The 20024-nt window shown below is 41.7% G+C and overlaps 1 protein-coding gene across 3 annotated transcripts; it reads right to left on the reverse strand.

Moving 5' to 3' along the window:
- Window positions 1-10364: 10364 nt before the first annotated feature.
- RPL34 (ribosomal protein L34) lies at window positions 10365-15228 on the reverse strand. 3 transcript variants are annotated; one of them, XM_005207599.3, is made up of 5 exons: window positions 15169-15228; window positions 14167-14240; window positions 13985-14084; window positions 13598-13701; window positions 10583-10715 (listed from the first exon to the last, which is right to left on the reverse strand). In XM_005207599.3, the coding sequence occupies exons 2-5, from the start codon at window positions 14229-14231 to the stop codon at window positions 10631-10633; spliced, it is 354 nt and encodes a 117-aa protein (XP_005207656.1). In that variant the 5' UTR covers window positions 14232-14240; window positions 15169-15228; the 3' UTR covers window positions 10583-10630. The 3 variants fall into 3 exon arrangements, with proteins under 3 accessions (NP_001193150.1, XP_005207656.1, XP_005207657.1); XM_005207600.1 differs by having other exon boundaries at window positions 15038-15183; NM_001206221.1 differs by lacking the exon at window positions 15169-15228 and having other exon boundaries at window positions 10365-10715; window positions 14167-14248.
- Window positions 15229-20024: the final 4796 nt, after the last annotated feature.

The raw sequence follows: 20024 nt of genomic DNA on the forward strand, positions 1-20024 counted from the left end.
ACTAACAAACAAAAACTCCTCAGATCAGATCAGATCAGTCGCTCAGTTGCGTCCGACTCTTTGCGACCCCATGAATCGCAGCACGCCAGGCCTCCCTGTCCATCACCAACTCCTGGAGTTCACTCAGACTCATGTCCATCGAGTCAGTGATGCCATCCAGCCATCTCATCCTCTGTCATCCCCTTCTCTTCTTGCCCCCAATCCCTCCCAGCATCAGAGTCTTTTCCCATGAGTCAACTCTTTGCATGAGGTGGCCAAAGTACTGGAGTTTCAGCTTTAGCATCAGTCCTTCCAAAGAAATCCCAGGGCTGATCTCCTTCAGAATGGACTGGTTGGATCTCCTTGCAGTCCAAAGGACTCTCAAGAGTCTTCTCCAACACCACAGTTCAAAAGCATCAATTCTTTGGTGCTCAGCCTTCTTCACAGTCCAACTCTCACATCTGTACATGACCACAAGAAAAACCATAGCCTTGACTAGACGAACCTTTGTTGGCAAAGTAATGTCTCTGCTTTTGAATATGCTATCTAGGTTGGTCATAACTTTGCTTCCAAGGAGTAAGCGTGAATCTAGACTGTCTACATGGCAATGCTCAGATTTTTAGAACAGAAAGGGAAGTTTCCTATGACAATCCTCCTTCAGGCCCCTGACATCTCTTTGTAAAGAGCTAGTGATCTCAGCTTGCTTTGACCATGACCGTGTTAGCTTTGTATTTAATAGTTAATATTTGTATTTGTAGTTAATAGCTTTGTATTAAAAGTTAATAGTTTGTGTGGTCCTTGACTCCTAGCAGGTTGAACTACTAGCTTCACTTGCTTGAAATTTCTTTAGCAGAAGTCAGTCTTTCAACCCACTGACAGAAATTTTGAAGCTAAAATGTAAATAGTTCTAGAGGGAACATACCAACTCATGTTCACACATGGCTATTGGCAGATGTGTTCTGAGATCAGTTTTTGTTTTTTTTTTTTTAATTGGCATATAGTTGCTTTACAATGTTGTGCTAGTTTCTGCCGTACAACAAAGTGAATGAGCTATATGTGTTAGTTGCTCAGTCATGTCTGCCTCTTTCGGACCCCATGGACTGTAGCTTGCCAGTCTCCTCTGTCTATGGAATTCTCCAGGCAAGAAAACTGGAATGAGTAGCCATTCCCTTCTCCAATGGGATCTTCCCAATCCAGGGATCAAACCCAAGTCTCCTGCATTGCAGGCAGATTCTTTACTGTCTGAACCACGAGGGAAGCCAGTATCAACTATAGGTATACATATATCCCCTCCTTTTGGGACCTCCCTCCCAATCCCTAGATGGATGACCCTCACCCATCTAGGTCATCACAGAGCACCAAGCTGAGCTTCCTGCAGTATACATGAAAAGATTATCAACATCACTAATTACTAGAGAAATGAGGCTAGGTTTTGAAGAGATGTGGAAAGGGACCCTGAACTAATGTCTGTTAATTCCCTGCTAGATACCAAGTTCTTTATAACTTTTGGAAGTGGAGTATTTTTATGCTCATTGGTGACTCACACAGTAAAGAATCTGTCTGCATTGCAGGAGACCCAGGTCTGATCCCTGGTTTAGGAAGATTCCGCTGGAGAAGGGTATGGCTACCCATTCCAGTATTCTTGCCTGGGAAATTCTATTGACAGAGCATCCTGGCGGGCTATAGTCCTCGGGGTCGCAAAGAATCAGACACAACTGAGCAACTAACACTTGAAGAGCTCATAAAGCAGAGACTCAGAGAATTTAAGCAGCTTCTCAAGTTCACATAACAACACTAGTGGAAACTATGAAATTTTGTCAAATACTCCAAGCCACACACCTGCATGCGTGGAAAGAGGGGTAAGGGAAACAAATGAGAGACTCCAGAAACTCTTCCCAGGATAAGCACTGGCTTAGTGCCTGCACACAACCAGTGCAGAGTTAATATTTGTTGAATGAATTGATGTCAGTTCTTCATGCCATCAAAGAGAACTCTCTAAACACCAGTGTACTGAAAACACTTTGGAGTCTCTTATTAATTCCCAGAGTAATTATCTAACTTGCTCAGAAAGCAAAGCACTTAGAAATCATGGTGCTCTTTTCAGAACATGATCAACTTATACATTAAGCCACAAATTAACTTATTGTTAATCAGATTTTGTGAAAACAATATCCAGAATCGAAGATTTAAGAAAAAATATAAACCAATACATTCACCCATACGTTTACAGTTTTGTCTAAAAATTGTGAATCTTAGATTCCTTTGCAAAAGTTTAAAACTTTATTCACTGCTATTTCTTTTTTCCAAAATGTTAAATTTCTCCAGATAATGTTTGGAAGAGAAATATAATCTCCCTGGTTTGACATAGTGCATTCCCAGAAATTTTAGAATTTATTAAAACGATGCAAAAAATTTTTGTTTATATTCAAATGGTGTTTACCAAGGTTGAGATAATAGTAAGCAGGTTTCTCACCTACACAAAAATCTGATTGGGTACTGGAGAGTCACGTAGGAGTCAGGATGGTTTGTTGAGCAGGGCTGTCCTGTACATCACAGAATGTCAGTTCCCCGACAAAATGCCTCATAGGTGTCATTCCAGTTTGAACCACTGATTTAAACTAATTACCCAAGAATCATAAATTAAAAAGCTAAACTACAAGCTCCTGGAAGGCACCCTGTTATCACATTCACCCTCGAGCCGCATCCAGTGGCTGAAGCACAGCGGTCATAGGGCTTTGTATCTTGCCCTGACTTACACACAAGGGAGATGTTTGATACTGGAGCAGGATATCCTGGCCCACATTGGGATGACCTGAATTCAGATACTAGGTTGGCCAAAAAGTTTCTTTGTATTTTTTCATGAGGTGTTACAGAAAAACCTGAATGAAATTTTTGGCCAACCCAGTAGAACAGGGTCGGGTAGGGGGGTGATGGTCATTTTAATTTAACATCATCACCTCTTTTATCTCCCCAAATTGTCAAATGAATCATTCTTGAGAGAGAGTCCCTTGAAAGCAAAGTAAAGAGAACAGGGTTGAAAAAGCAGTGATGCTTTGCTTTATCCAGAGGACAAATGGGTGTTAAGACTCCACACCTCTCTCGTTTGCTTTTTCTTTCTTAGAGACAGAATTGTGGAATTACTAATCAGGAAAAGACTTCCAACATGAAAACATGGTTTAAAATTCCATAGAGGAAATGGAATGGTAATACAAGTTAAGAAGAAGGAAGACTCTAAAACTTCCAATTGTTAAAAGAGCTTATTCCTTTAAAAAAAAGAAAAGGCTGCTGTGCAACTTCCATCTGATATATTTAAAAAGTGATAGAATAATTTTGAAAAGAAATATTCATACCTTTACTATGTTGGAAATGATATCCTTTGAAATGATTTTAAATTTATGGTGAAAAATTTTGGATGATAATCTAAAATCGTGTGAGGGTCTGTACAGCTTTTCAAAATTCTTTAAGGAATATACAAGCAAAAAAAAAAAAAAAAATTTAAAGACCATAGAACTGTTTCAGTGGTATATTGCTGTATAACCAACCACCTTAAAATTTAGTGTGATAGAACAATTGTTTTATTTTTTTCTCACTGTCCTTTGGGTTGATTAGATTCAACCAGGCAGATTTCTGCTGGTTTTTGCTTGAGGTTTCTCATGTAGTTGGTCAGCTGGCAGCTGTAGCTGGAAGCAGGGGTCATCTAGAGCAGGGAAGGTTCACAATCTACAACTTGCAGGCCACCTGTGACCCAATATCAGTTTTGTAAATAAAACTCTATTGGAACACAGCCATGACCATTCATTTCAGTACTGACTACGGCTGCTTCCACACTCTATTGGTAAAGCTGAGCGGCTGCAACAGAGACGATATGGTTTACAAAGTCTTTACAGAACTTACTGTAAAATGTAGTAAACATTTGGATTTTCTTTAAGACCATTTGTTCGATAGGCATGTTAAATAGGCATGTAAACTTACTTCCAACCAAAGAGAGAGAGAGAGAAAGAGGGCATAGCCCTGAGGCTATTTGCACAGGCCAAGGAATATAAAAGCTGAGTGAATATCAGGGGAATTGAGTCAATAATTTTGATGCTTTCTCTCCTTAACAGGTTGATGCCTAAATTATCTAGGGGATAGCATAATTTAAATATCCTCTGATGCACAGGAGTGTCTTTTCTCCTAACTGAAATAAACAGTTTAGGAAAGCTTTTCCTTCACTGGTCTTACTTAGGAAGGAAAAAATGTCACAGAGCTTTTGACTGGACACAGGTGGACTTAAAGCTATGTGCTAACACGGATGCCCCTTCTCAGTGATTAACGATTTGCTCACACACATTAGATTTACTGAGCTCTAAATACTGAGAATGAATTGCATTGCATGTATTGTTTTTATGCTTTTTTATACAAATTGTTTCTTGACTTAGGGCATTTGGACATGTTGGTTCTTACATCTGGAATGTTCTCCCTTCTTGTCACTCAGCTAACATCCTTGCTCTGAGTTTAAATGTGACTTCCTCTGAAAAGCCTGGCTTCACTCCCAATGAGGTTCCTTTTTACATGGTTTCACAGTGCTGTGTACTTCATTCTGGTTTTTATTCTATTGTGTGCAATTAAAAACATATTTGTATCCTCATTTAACCAAGTCCCCCATGTAACCATGAGAGCAGGGGAAGAGTTTGCTTTGTTGACAATTGTATTAATGTTCACCCAGCAACATTGTTCCTGGAACGTAATTGAATTTCTCATAAATATTTGTTGAATGAATGAATGAAATCTGAAACAAGTTATAAAGTAATGTAAATATATGGCAAAATATTTACATAGTCCTTCAAATTAACCAGAAACATTTAAGACTTACTCAAAATTATTGACTAGCTAATATTTTGGAAACCAGAAATTATCTTTTGATCCAGAATTATTGTGGATATCATCCTTTAAAAAGGAAACTCATGGAGTCTTAACTTTTCTACTCTTGGTTTTAAATAAAGTGTTTATCATTGTTAAAAGAGATGAAACTTTCAACATTTCAAGATTTTAAATTCTGTTTTTCTCCATATTCACAGAACTGGATTCAATAAAAGACTCATTGTCATTTATAAAATCAAATTTCAGAATATTCGTAGATTCAATTTATTACAAAAAAATTTAAGGGCAAATAATAATCAAACATGTACCAGATTTATAGAGAGCTCCTGGTACCAACAAAATCATACCTAACTTGTAGTAATAGACTGTAATTTGAATAATATCCAGTGACTTGCTGGTAATATAAACATCAAGCTCCTTGGAAGGAGAAAAAGAATTTTGTGGTACCTGCTGATTTCCCAGGTGTAAATACTCCTTCCATACCAATTTCAAGGCCCCAAACTGACATCACTGAACACAGAGCTGGAAAGAGATGCACACAGCTGACTCACATAGCTGGAATAAGCTGGATCCACACTCCAGTGGTTCTATTGGTAATATCGTATAACTATAGGACTTTTACTGGCAATAAGTAATCGAACTCCGAGAAAAAATCGTAATGTTCAGCTCTGCTTCACAGTCTTACTCCACAGGAACTGTATATGATTTTAATTGGTGTGATAAGATAGTTAACAGTTAAAGCTAGACATCAGATCAGATCAGATCAGTCGCTCAGTTGTGTCTGACTCTTTGCCACCCCATGAATCGCAGCACGCCAGGCCTCCCTGTCCATCACCAACTCCCGGAGTTCACTCAGACTCACGTCCATCGAGTCAGTGATGCCACCCAGCCATCTCATCCTCTGTCGTCCCCCTCTCCTCCTGCCCCCAATCCCTCCCAGCATCAGAGTCTTTTCCCATGAGTCAACTCTTCGCATGAGGTGGCCAAAGTACTGGAGTTTCAGCTTTAGCATCAGTCCTTCCAAAGAAATCCCAGGGCTGATCTCCTTCAGAATGGACTGGTTGGATCTCCTTGCAGTCCAAGGGACTCTCAAGAGTCTTCTCCAACACCACAGTTCAAAAGCATCAATTCTTTGGTACTCAGCCTTCTTCACAGTCCAACTCTTACATCCATACATGACCACAGAAAAAACCATAGCCTTGACTAGACGAAACTTTGTTGGAGCCCTGAGTATTAAAATTCTGGGAGTCCAAGTTACAAATTATTAGTGTAAAAACTGTAGGTATGCCATTGACGCTGCTGAAAATAAACTTGATTTATTTATTTAAACATATGGAGACTTTCTGCTTTTAAGGGTGAAAGAACTCCCCACCCCCATCCCAATCCTTCTAATAGAATTTATAAGCAATTCAGTGGAAGGAGAAATACTAGACTTTAAAAAGAAACCACTGACTACATTCACATGTCTTTTTAGGAACCTGTCAAGAGTACTTTAAGTCACACACACAGAACTGGATTTAATAAAAGCTTCATTTTCTTTACAAAATCAAAACCCAAAACAGTGCAGAATCCATTTTGATCATTTGGACGGAGCTGATACTATGTTCACACCAGTCTTCGCTCTTCTGTGTCTACACATCACAAGATGAACTCTGCAGTCCTGCGAGTGCAGGTGTGGGAGGAGGGAACTGGACCAGAGAGTGCAAGAGAATGAGGTGAAGAGGACCTGCCTTAGTGAAGGGAGCATGAAGTGCAGTCTGTGGTTAAAAACGTAGTGGCAAAGACAGGTGAAGAAATGGTCACCAATCAGGCACATTTCACATCCCGTCTTGGGGACTGTGTGTTTGTGCTTCCCCCAGGTTTTAAGGGTTCACAGGTGGCTCAGTGCCAAAGAATCCACCTGCCAATGCAGGAGATTCAGGAGACGCAGGTTCAATCCCTGGGTCCGGAAGATCCCCCGGAAAAGGAAACAGCAACCCACTCCAGTATTCTTGGCTGGAGAATCTCATGGGCAGAGGAGCCTGGCGGGCTACCGTCCATAATGTCCCAAAGAATGGGACACAGCTGAGCATGCACGCAAGAAAAAGCAGAAGAGAGCTTTCTTCCCTCTCCCCTGTCCATCATGTGAAGACACAAGATAACAGCCATTGGCCTACTGGGAACAGCGGGGGTCTTCACCAAGAGCAATCTGCCAGCACCTTCAATTTGGATTTCCATCTCCAGAAATGTGAGACATCAATGTCTGATGTTTAAGTCACCCGGTGTATGGTAATTTGTTATGGCAGCTTGAGCTAGGAACCTTAGGAAACAGCACTGCCACCCTAATAATTAAAGTTGACTAGTGAAGTACTGTACTCCAGTACCAGTTTATGAATTAAAAAAAAAAAAAAGATTGGCATAAATGAAATAGAAAGCTGTATAAAAATGTGCACAAATGTTAAAACAGAGAAAAATTGACAGTAGCCCAAATGTTCAAATGAAAGAAACTATTGAAATTATGCTACATAGATTTGATGGCATATATAGTCACTAAAATAATTATTTTGAAAGAAATATGCTCACAGGGGTTAAGTGGGTAGGGCGGGGGGGAAAGGATTGAATATTTACATATAGTGCTTATATATATATATATTTTTTTTTTTTTTTTTGGGCAGCATTGGCTTCATTGCCCATGAGCCAGCTATCTGTCGCAAGCACATGGGCTGCCTTTAGTTGCAGAGGGCTCTCTAGTTGCCCCTCAGCACTTGGGATCTTGGTTCCCAGACCAGAGATTGAACCTGCATCCCCTTCACTGGAAGGTGGATTCCTAATCACTGGACCACCAGGGAAGTTCCACAACTTTTAAGATATGTAACTTGGGAATTCCCTGGCAGTCCAGTGGTTAGACTTGGCACTGTCACTACTGGGTCTCCAGTAGGATCCCTGATTGGGGAACTAAAATCCCATAAGCTGCACAGCACTGCCAAAAAAAAAAAAAAAACCCTAAATTTAAAAAATAATAACTAGAAAACAAAATGGGAGGAGAGATATCAAACTGTTAAAAATGATCATCTGTATACTGAAACTGACCCTGGGAAAAGACCCTGATGCTGGGAAAGATTGAAGGCAAGAGGAGAGGACAGGATGAGATGGTTGGATGGCATCACCGACTCAATGGACGAGAGTCTGAGCAAGCTCCAGCAGTTGGTGATAGACAGGGAAGCCTGGCGTGCTGAGGTCCATGGGGTTGCAAAACGTTAGACACGATGGAGTGACTGAACTCATACTGAAACTGAAGGTGATTTCATTCTGTTTTTCCATACTTTCCAAATTATCTATAAAGTTGTTTTTTTAAGACTAGTGGACATTTCAAACTTAGAAAAGGTTGAACTATCTGAACACCCTTAAAGCAAAGTGCAATTAAAGAGCTTCTTGATGCAGGTGAAAAAGGAGCATGAAAAAGCTGGCTTAAAATTCAATTCAAAAAACAAATATCATGGCATTTGGTCTCATCACTTCATGACAAGTTAGATGGGGAACAATGGAAACAGTGACCGACTTTATTTTCCTGGGCTCCAAAATCACTGTGAACGGTGACTGCAGTCATGAAATTAAGACAACTGCTCCTTGGAAGAAAAGCTATGACAAATTTAGACAGAGTATTAAAAACCAGGTATTACTTTGCCTACAAAGGTCCATATAGTCAAAGCTATGGTTTTTCCAGTAGTCACGAACAGATGTGAGAGCTGGATATAAAAGGCTGTGTGCTGAAGAACTGATGCCTTCGAACTGTGGTGCTGCAGTAGACCCTTGGACAGCAAGACCAGAGCAGTCAATCCTAAAGGAAATCAAACCTGAATATTCACTGGAAGGACTGATGCTGAAGCTGAAGCTCCACTACTTTGGCACCTGATGCGAAGAGGCAACTCATTGGAAAAGACCCTGACGCTGTGAAAGATTGAAGGCAGAAGGGGACAACATAGGATGAGATGGTTTGATGGCATCACCGACTCAATGGACATGAGTTTGAGCAAGCTCCAGGAAATGGATGGGGAAGCCTGGCATCCTGTAGTCCATGGGATCGCAGAGTTGGACACAACTGAGCCACTGAACAACAAAAAGTCACCTCAAGTATGAAACTTCAATGCTTTGACTTTCTCAAATTTCTAAGTTAATCCATTTATTTTGCAGAAACTTACTAGTCCTCATGTCTTGTGTTCTGTTAAATTCTTCAGTGGAACTGTCTTTCGTAGGGAGGGAAGAGTCCTGACAGACAAGAACTCATGCTGAGCTACTCAAGACTTTTAACACCTATTTACTCTATAAGCCAATCAAGTAATTGAATTTATTTTAAAAGCACCATCTTTTAATTAAATTTTTATCAAACACAGTACTACAGGATCACATGTCCATGCAGTACACATCAGCCTAGGGCAGAAAAGGGTTTAATCTACTTCAGAATCCAATGTTTTTCAATTATATCCCCAATAAAAATTTCAGTGATTAAACATAATTTTATTATCCTGGTTGTTTAACAATTCTTGGGATTGGAGGGTTTAGGGAAGGCTGATGAACTGTCCCAAGACTGAACTTTGACAATAAAGGGCTTCAGCTATCGTTCCTTATGCTAGTGTTTATTGGGGGTACCTCCATCACTGATCACACCACACCACTTCCAAGTATTCTAGCAACACAAGCGGCTCTGGGTAATATATATAACCTACACCTCAATTTACCTCACTCAAGCCAGAAACCATCACATGATAGTTGGGTTCCACACTAAATTAAGATGTTAAGTGCTGTGGACATGCCATTAAGTATCATTGATAAATTTATAATGGCCCTGAGTTCAAGTGCCACCTGGCCCCTTAGTTTTGCCTTGCCTCTTCTGCAAAAATGTTAAAGGGCATGGTCTTGATTTTAATCAAGAGAAAACACTCTTCATGACACTTGAGTCTCATAATGCTAGTAACAGTAAACACCTAAATGGAAAAAGGTCAAATTTTACAGAACTTAGATACTTTTCCAGCTTCTAGATTCTCGGCTTGTGAAAACAGCACTTGCTTTCTACTCTCGAGATGGGAAATAAACTTGACATGTCCTAAGGAACGACCTTGTAAGACAATTCAGAAGAGCTTATGTAGACCACTTTCAAGAATACTTGATACAGTCTTAAAAGTGTCAGCTGCTCAGTCATGTCATGTCAGACCCTGCAACCCTGTGGACAGTTAAGAACACTGGAGTTGGTTGCCATTCCCTTCTCCATGGGATCTTCCTGACCAGGGATTGAACCTGGGCCTCCTGCATTGCAGGTAGACTCTACCAGCTGAGTCACCAGCGAAGTCCACTGATAGTCTAAATACTGCAAGAATGAGCTATTATTAAAATCTTTAGAGGGTTAAATAACCCGCAATTAATGCAAGAGACCTGGGTTCCAGCCCTGGAGATGGGAATGGCTACCCACTCCAGTATTCTTGCCTGGAGAGTTCCAGAGGAGCCTTGTGGGCTACAGTCCAAGGGGTCACAAAGAGTCCAACACAACTAGGTGACTAACACTCACAGTGTTTATTAACAGGAACAATATAACATAGCCTCTAGGAGAAAATACGTTACAGTCCGTATTTTAATGTGTCTAAAATTCCAGCAATCACTGACTACCAATTATTTTCAGAAAAAGTGATCAACTAAAAACTGTAGTGTATGTGTTGGGAATCTCCAGTTACCACAGAAACCAAACCTGTACACTAACAAACCACAATAGAAGTGAACAGAACGAGGCGTTTTGATTTATTACTCAAAAACGGTTCATTTTTTATTTAGCTTTCTGACTCTGTGCTTGTGCTTTCAATACTTTCACAACGATCTTCTGCTCTTCAATAAGGAAAGCGCGCTTGATCCTAGAAGAGAAAATATCAGTTTAAAAAAGTTTCATAAAAAACTGCATAGCGTGGGGGGTTCAAGAGGGAGGCGATGTATGTATACTCATGGCTGATTCACATGGTTGTATGGCAGAAACCAACACAACATTGTAAAGCAATTATCCTTCGATTAAAAATAAATTTTAAAAAATCACAATCTTTTAACACTGTAAATTAATTTAACTTCCATAAATGGGGGAAAAAAAAAAAGAGAGAGAGAGAGAAAGAACTGAGTTGATCATATCAGCTAAGATGCTCAGAAGGGTAAAGGAAACCTACACAGGTAGATTTAAAACTTTAAAAGCTGAGATTTTATGGATAGACCTTTTCAGCCTAACGTGTCCTTCCTACATTGGAACTTAAAACAGGTTAATTCAATTTTATGCCAGCAGCACCCCTTCTGAGCCATGATACACTATAAATTCATCCCACAGGAGACTCTGTCACTTATGACAGCTTTTATACAACCTCATTTCATCACTGGGATTCAAGACTAATGAAACTACTACATTCGTCAGCATGTCTTAGAACTTCCATTTAGAGAGGAAACACACGGGAATCTCCTGGTGTTCCAGTGGTTAGGACTCTGAGCTTTCACTGCCTAGGGTCTAGGTTGAGAGACGAAAGCATTTTATTTATCACTATTATTGCTGCTAAGTCGCTTCAGTCGTGTCCGACTCTGTGCGACCCCATAGATGGCAGCCCACCAGGCTCCCCCGTCCCTGGGATTCTCCAGGCAAGAACACTGGAGTGGGTTGCTATTTCCTTCTCCAATGTATCAAAATGAAAAGTGAAAGTGAAGTCGCTCAGTCATGTCCAACTCTTAGCGACCCCATGGACTGCAGCCTACCAGGCTCCACTATCCACGGGATTTTCCAGGCAAGAGTACTAGAGTGGGGTGCCAAAATAGCCAAGTCCTTATTACCATTTGTAAAGCTACTTCCACAGATAAACTCCCACAGAAACCCACCCCTCCATGCACCCCATTGGTACCCCTGGCTACCCTCAAAACCCTGGGGTTTCTGACTCCTTCAGATGTCCCAGATGAAATCACACTACAGAAATAGTTGATATCCTTCTTACTCAGAGCAAAACAGACTCCCTCAGTGTCACAGCAAATGCTATGCTTTAAGCTATGCTACGCTTTAAGCTATGCTACAGATCTACACCCAAACCTCCAGAAGCTAGGGCTTCATTTTTAATAAATATGCTCATGGGGTTACATTCAGCAGAGCCTGAGAACCAGAGAGACTGGTAATAAGCTCCTGTACCTTGAAATTCACAACCCATTCATCCAATGTACCTTTCCAGTTTCATTTCTCATTCCCTCTGGAATCTCAATGTGTCAGACTAAACCATGCTCAATCCCTGTCAGCAATGCCCTCTTCACCTCTTGTGGAAACTTACCCATCATTCAGGTTCCACCTCAAACACTACCCCCAGATTCTCAGCTACTTTAATGTCATTTCTCCTCCAAACTTCAACCATAGTTAAGTTTTTCTGTATAAGTTATATATATTTTGCTTGTATTTGTTTCGATGTAACATACCTAACCTCCCCTTACAAATTAACTCCTGAAAAGCAAAGTGTCGTTAGATTCGGTACAGGGACTGAGCCAGATTATTTCACAGAACAAGTTGAATAAACTGGAAGCAAACCATGTCTCTGAACCAATTTATCTTATAAAGACCAACACGTCTCAAATCTTTCCACTTAAGTCTTTGGAGACAATTTAATGTAGCCAGTGGGATTAATTAAGAGCAAGAGCCTCAATAAAACCTGGGATGAATCCTCTTACCAGCTATGAAACTTTAAGCAACAAGCCTTGGGTTTTCCACAAAAAATAAGTAAATAAATTGATACCTCCCTGATGGACTTTTGACAGCGTTTCTTTTTAAAACAGGAAAGGCCGCACAGCTGGGCAAGCAGGATCTCAGCTCCCCAACCAGGGATGGAATCTGGGGCCCCTGCATTGGGAGCTCCGAGTCTTACCCACTGGACCAAGTCCCCTGACAGTGTTTATCATAAAACCGCTGAGCAAGTATTATCCTTATACACCCTACTCCTGCCTATGCCACTACCTGGAGAAATCAACAGCAACAGCAATCCACTCCAGTATTCTTGTCTGGAAAATTCCATGTAAAGAGGAGCCTGATGGGCTACAGTTTACAGGGTTGCAAATAGTCAGACACAACTGAGCGCACACACATGCCACTACCAATCCTTGTGCATATCCACAAGACCCAACAATCTCCCAATAACCCCCTTTACCCTCAGTCCAGCCTTCGGGTTCATGCAGGTGCCATTTCCTTAGCCTTAACAAAGTAGAGAAACCATTCCAAGCACGCATCCTTTGTTGAATGCCTTTACTATCCACACTGGGGCACATTCAGTCTCTGGGACCCCAAAGTTTTCCCAGCCCTGTTCAAACCTCACCAATCCCCCCATTTGTAAGAATCAAGCCAAAAACCTGTCCTATAGGGCCCTTCCTGACTTGTGACATTTCTACCTTTCCTAACATCTCCCACAATGCTCTGCTCCAACCACATTAGAACCATACCCAGCTGTTTCGTTTCTACAATCTTTAAGACTTTCCACTCCCCATCATCAACCAAACCTTACCAGACTCAGCTTTTTAATTTCTACATAGTATAAAGATGTCCAAACATCATACCTAAATTAATTGGGACTATATAATTAATATAATTTTTAAATTTGTACAGCACCAATTATCTCCAATCAAGGAAGGATTCTAGAATATGCGACTTTTGTTATTTTTCCACTATTCTAACGATTAGCATGCAGTGCCACACAAACACACACACTTGTTTAAGACAGCCCCTCTGGTTTCAGCTACTTACCTGTCGCGGACACATTTAGCACACATGGAACCACCATAGGCTCGGCTGACGTGTTTCTTCGTTTTAGACAACCTCATGAGAACTTTTGGTCTCACAGCACGAACCTGCATAAAGAAAATGTTGACATTATTTTGTGAAGCGTTAACAGAAATTTTCCTTGATATTCGATGAGTGTGAAGCGTAAACATTAACGATCTACCCGAAGAGCATTTCACTCTACTTGTCTTACAGGCTTTAAAAGAAAGCCTATGTTCTTCATATTTGGATCATAAACCCTTAGTAATTCCCCACCCTCCTACCGGTGACCGCTCCTTCCCTCACTCCCTTATGGAGGAATTAATGTTCAGACGTTCAACCCTTGTTACTCATAGCAAAAGGTTCACTTACGCCTCTCAGTCGGCCTGGGCACACACCACATGCAGATTTTGGTGCTTTCCCAACCTTCTTGGTATAAAGGTAAACAATTCTGTTACCAGGGGTCCGGGACCTACGAAGTGAGAGAGTAGACAACAGCTCAGCATTCCGCAGAATAAATGACAATACCTGTATTAAATTTTGGAAATACTTACAGCCTGGTTTTGTTAGAGGCTGTATTGTAGGACAGCCTACGACGGTACGTCAGACGCTGCACCATCCTGAAGGCCTAAATAGTTAAGAAATAAAAATGCAATCACAGAGTTTACACATTACCCATGTATATTTTTACACAGGATATCCTTGCACTAAGGTATCTTATGAGAAGGATTCCATGTTTTAAAACTGGCTGGCCCTCTGTAGGCGCAAATTCTGTATCCGCAGATTCAACAAACTGCAGAGCAAAAATATTCAAGGAAAAAAAATTTTCAGCAAGTTCCAAAGAGCAAACGTTGAATCCGCTGTGTGCTTTAACTATTTACATAGCCGTCTACATTGTATTATGTTTTATAAGCAATCTAGAGATGATTTAAAGTATACGGGAGGATTTTATATGAAGGACTCGAGTACCAGCGATTTTGGAATCCTCCGGGTTACTGGAACACCCGATGGACAGCTGTACTTCTCATTTCCCAGGTAACTACCCAAAATAATATACTAATAAAACACACATTACACTTGAACTGTCAGCCGACACGGAACCGGCCGTCTGCCTTTCCAAAACCAAGACAGAAAACTCCAAATCAAAACACTTTAATGCATTTTGAAGTGACCCTGACATGCCGCTTGTCGGCCCTCCCAAAGCATAGCTACAGGCGCGGCGTTAAAACGCGGCCCTAACATATGAGAACGTTCCGCGATATCGCAGTTTCAAGCAGCCGAAACACAACTCATTTGTTTCCCAACGCTGGACTGCGAAGGCGGCAAAGCCAGGGGTGCTGAGCTCCGGCCACTCACTGATCCAAAGCAAAGGTCGAGATCAAAGGATGTCTAAAGCTAAATTCCGAGGAACAGCTCACCACCAACCTTCCTCCGAAGCTCTTACACCTATGCTAAGTAAACAAACTGTGCCTGAGAGATCCTGGCCCCTGCAACTCCCCGGATGGCGGCCGATTGTAAATGCAGTAGCGATAAAGCGAAGAAACAAGCAACCATACCTCTAGATGCCGTCCTGGGAAGAGGAAGAAGGAAGTCCTTGCGGGTTCAAGGGTCAAATACGATCGCGCATGACAGGAAATAAGTCATTGGAAGAGGCGTGGTGACAAGGACGCCGCCATCTTGTACGGAAGTCTTGTAGTGCCCCTCGGTCGCGGGGATTCACAACACCGCCACGTTTTGCGTCAAGTGACGCGTCTCCCCTCCGTAGGCCGGGTTGTGTTTCAGCCTACCGCCTACCGCAACAGCGACACACAGAGGTCATTTGGGGATCGGTGTAGAAACAAATGATAAAGGAGCTAGCTGCAAAAGGCAGAGGTGGGACAGTTCAATTCAGTCGCTCAGTTGTGTCCGACTCTTTGCGACCCCATGAACCGCAGCACGCCAGGCCTCCCTGTCTATCACCAAATCCCGGAGTCCACCCAAACCCATGTGCATTGAGTCGGTGATGCCATCCAACCATCTCATCCTCTATCGTCCCTGTCTCCTCCTGCCTTCAGTCTTTCCCAGCATCAGGGTCTTTTCAAATGAGTTCAGTTCTTCGCATCAGGTGGCCAAAGTATTGGAATTTAGGCTTCAACATCAATCCTTCCAATGAACACCCAGGACTGAACTCTTTCAGGATGGACTGTTTGGATCTCCTTGCAGTCCAAGGGACTCTAAAGAGTCTTCTCCAACACCACAGTTCAAAAACAGCAATTCTTCGGTGCTCAGCTTCTTCATAGTCCAACTCTTGACTAGATGGACCTTTGTTGGCAAAGTAATGTCTCTGCTTTTGAATATGCTGTCTAGGTTGGTCATAGCTTTTCTTCCAAGGAGTAAGCGACTTTTTTCATGGCTGCAGTCACCATCTGCAGTGATTTTGGAGCCCCCAAAAATAAAGTCTGACACTGTTTCCAGTTTCCCCATCTGTTTCCCATGAAGTGACGGGACGAGATGCCATGATCTTAGTTTTCTGAATGTTGAGATTTAGGCCAACTTTTTCACTCTCCTCTTTCACTTTCATCAAGGGTCTCTTTAGTTCTTCTTCACTTTCTGCCATAAGGGTGGTGTCATCTGCGTATCTGAAAGTGAAAGTGAAAGAAAGTGAAGTCGCTCAGTTGTTTCCGACTCTTTGCGACCAGTGGACTGTAGCCCATCAAACTCCTATGGCCATGGGATTCTCCAGGCAATAATACTGGAGTGGGTTGCCATTTCCTTCTCCAGGGGATCTTCCCAACCCAGGGATTGAACCCAGGTCTCCCACATTGCAGGCAGATGCTTTAACCTCTGTGCCACCAGGGAAGCCCTTAAATACGAGAATACAGTCTCTCAGAAAACGTCCTATAGAGGCACAGAACCTGCATGTCTGAGGTTATTGATATTTCTCCCAGCCATCTTAATTCCAGCTTGTGCTTCTTCCAGCCCAGTGTCTCTCATGATGTACTCTGCATATAAGTTAAATAAGCAGGGTTACAATATACAGCCTTGATGTACTCCTTTTCCTATTTGGAACCAGTCTGTTGTTCCATGTCCAGTTCTAACTGTTGCTTCCTGACCTGCATATAGGTTTCTCAAGAGGCAGGTCAGGTGGTCTGGTATTCCCATCTCTTGCAGGATTTTCCAGTTTGTTGTGATCCACACAGTCAAAGGCTTTGTTATAGTCAATAAAGCAGAAATAGATGTTTTTCTGGAACTCTTGTTTTTTTGATCCAGCAGATGTTGGCCATTTGATCTCTGGTTCCTGTGCCTTTTCTAAACCCAGCTTGAACATCTGGAAGTTCACGATTCAAATATTGTTGAAGCCTGGCTTGGAGAATTTTAAGCATTCCTTTGCTCTAGGTGGGACAAGATCTACCTTTTTCCATTCTCACAGGTGCTAGAGCACATTGGACTTACAGAGCATCAATTTTGGGGTTAGGCCTCAGTTTAAATCCCAGTTCTGACACTTGGCACTAGGTCACCTTTGAGAAGTTAGTATCCTTAACTGTTCCTTTTTTCTTGTCATTCGTTCAAAGCACAAATTTTACAAATTAGGGTTCTAATCCAGTATCTGCCGATTATTAGTTGTGTTATGTTGGTTGAGTCCTTTAATCTACAAAAGGAAGATAGTAACTACCCTGAAGAATTATGTTCGTGATCAGAGTCATTATGAAGTTAAAGCACTCAGTACAGTTTCTTATAGAGAGTACTCAATAGATGGTGGCTCACTTTAGGATTATGTGCAAAAAGTTTCTTGAGGCTTCATATGGGTTGTAAAGTTTGAGCTGGGCCTTAAAGATGAGGAGGAAGAAAAAAAAATGTTTACATTAAGTGCCTCTGTTTATTTTTCCAAGAAGAGAGTCCTTTGCTTTCGTTATATTGTCAAAGGGGCTCAGAACGTCCAAAAAAATGAAGAGCACCTTGGGCTCTAAGGAAGATGGCTGAAAAGGGTCTTTATATACTGAGAGAGAGTTGTATGCTGGTGTATTGGGGAATGCTTTTAAAAAATACATCTTTAAGGAAATAAAGGTAAAATCAGGGGACCCACAATGTGGTTACTACTGAGTGTAGGGTAAGGGAGTTAGAGAAGGCAAGGTTTGGAATGCACTTTACAGAAACAGAACGCCTTTAATGAGGCAAGAAGGGGCAGCAGTCAGATTAGTGAGCTGCTGCACTAACCCAAGAAAAGAGTAAAGTATATATAGGCATGTATGTGGAAAGTTACTGTCTTAAGGGGGCCTGTTCTTCTCCAAGGTTGTTTGGAGTAGTTATCTCTTAAACGGCTGGGGCAAGAAATTCTGGAGATCGGCCAGAGGCTGGACCAGCTGGGAGCTGGGTGTAATCAACCTTAATGTCCATTTTTTCTTTGGGTGAGAGAGTTCTTTGTTTTGCATAGAATGATGGGGAGGACTTGGAGGGGAGTTTTAACTCAAGGCTATTTTGAGCCGTGTAACTTTCCTTCATGGAGGCCTTGTCTGTTCGAACAGGAAGCTCTGAAATTGGTGTGGCTCTTCCTCAGTTCAGTTCAGTCCCTCAGTCGTGTCCAACTCTTTGCGACCCCATGGACTGCAGTACACCAGGTTTCCCAGTCAATCACCAACTCCCAGAGCTTCCTCAAACTCATGTCTACTGAGTCAGTGATGCCATGCAACCATCTCATCCTCTATAGTCCCCTTCTCCTCCTGCCTTAATCTTTCCCAGCATCAAGGTCTTTCCATATGAGTTAGTTCTTCGAGTCAGGTGGCCAAATTATTGGAGCTTCAGCATCAGTCCTTTCAATGAATGATGGTGGTGGTGTTTTAGTCACAGAGTCATGTCTGACTCTTGTGATCCCATGGACTGGGAACCTACCAGGCTGCTCTGTCCATGGGATTCTCCAGGCAAGAATGCTGGAGTGGATTGCCATTTCTTTCTCCAGGGAAAGAATGAATAGTCAATACTGATTTCCTTTAGGATTGACAGGCTTGCAGTCCAAGGGACTCTCAAGAGTCTTCTCCAACACCACAGTTCAAAAGCATCAATTCTTCAGCGCTCAGCTTTCTTCACAGTCCAACTCTCACATCCATACATGACTACTGGAAAAACCATAGCTTTGACTAGATGGACCTTTGTTGGCTGAGTAATGTCTCTGCTTTTTATTATGCTGTCTAGGTTGGTCATAGTTTTTCTTCCAAGGAGCCAGCATCTTTTAATTTCATGGCTTCAGACACCATCTGCAGTGATTTGGGAGCCCAAGAAAATAAAAGTCTATAACTATTTCTGTTGTTTCTCCATCTATTTGCCATGAAGTGATAGGACCAGATGCCATGATCTTAGTTTTTTGAATGTTGAGTCTTAAACCAGCTTTTCACTGTCTCACCTTCATCAAGAGGCTCTTTAGTTCCTCTTTGTTTTCTGCCGTAAGGGTGGTGCCATCTGTATATCTGAGATTATTGATACTTCTCCAGGCAATCTTGATTTTCAGCTCGTGCTTCATCCAGCCTGGCATTTCACATGATGCACATAAGTTAAATAAGCAGGGTGACAATATACAGCCTTGACATACTCCTTTGCCAATTTGGAACCAGTCCATTGTTCCATGTCTGGTTCTAACTGGTGCTTCTTGACCTACATTCGGGTTTCTCAGGAGGGGAGTAAGGTGGTCTGGTATTCCCATCTCTTTAAGAATTTTCCACAGTTTTTTGACCCACACAGTCAAAGGCTTGTCAATGAAGCAGAAGTACATGTTTTTCTGGAATTCTCTTGCCAACAGATGTTAGCAATTTGATCCCTGGTTCCTCTGCCTTTTCTGAATCCAGCTTGAACATCTAGAATGTCTCTGTTCATGTACTGTTGAAGCCTCACTTGGAGAATTTTGAGCATTACTTTGTTAGTGTGTGGGATGAGTGCAACTGTGTGGTAGTTTGAGCATTCTTTGGCATTGCCTTTCTTTGGGATTGGAATGAAAATTGATCTTTTCTAGTCCTGTGGCTACTGTTGAGTTTTTCAAATTTGCTGGCATATTGAGTGCAGCATTTTCACAGCATCATCTTTTAGGATTTGAAATAGCTAAGCTGGAATTCCATCACCTCCACTAGCTTTGTTCATACTGGTGCTTCTTAAGGCCCATTTGACTTCACACTCCAGGATGTCTGGCTCTAGGTGAGTGATCACACCTTTGTGGTTATCTGGGTCACAAAGATCTCTTTTGTATAGCTCTTCTGTGTGTTTTTGCCACCTAATATCTTCTGTTTCTGTTAGGGTCATACAATTTCTGTCCTTTATTGTGCCCATCTTTGCATGAAATGTTACCTTGGGATCTCTAATTTTCTTGAAGGGATCTCTAATCTTTCCCATCCTATTGTTTTCCTCTATTTCATTGCATTGATCACTAGGAAGATTTTCTTATCTCTCCTTG

Source organism: Bos taurus, chromosome 6, assembly GCF_002263795.3.
Source record: "Bos taurus isolate L1 Dominette 01449 registration number 42190680 breed Hereford chromosome 6, ARS-UCD2.0, whole genome shotgun sequence".
Classification (NCBI taxonomy): Eukaryota; Metazoa; Chordata; class Mammalia; order Artiodactyla; family Bovidae; genus Bos; species Bos taurus.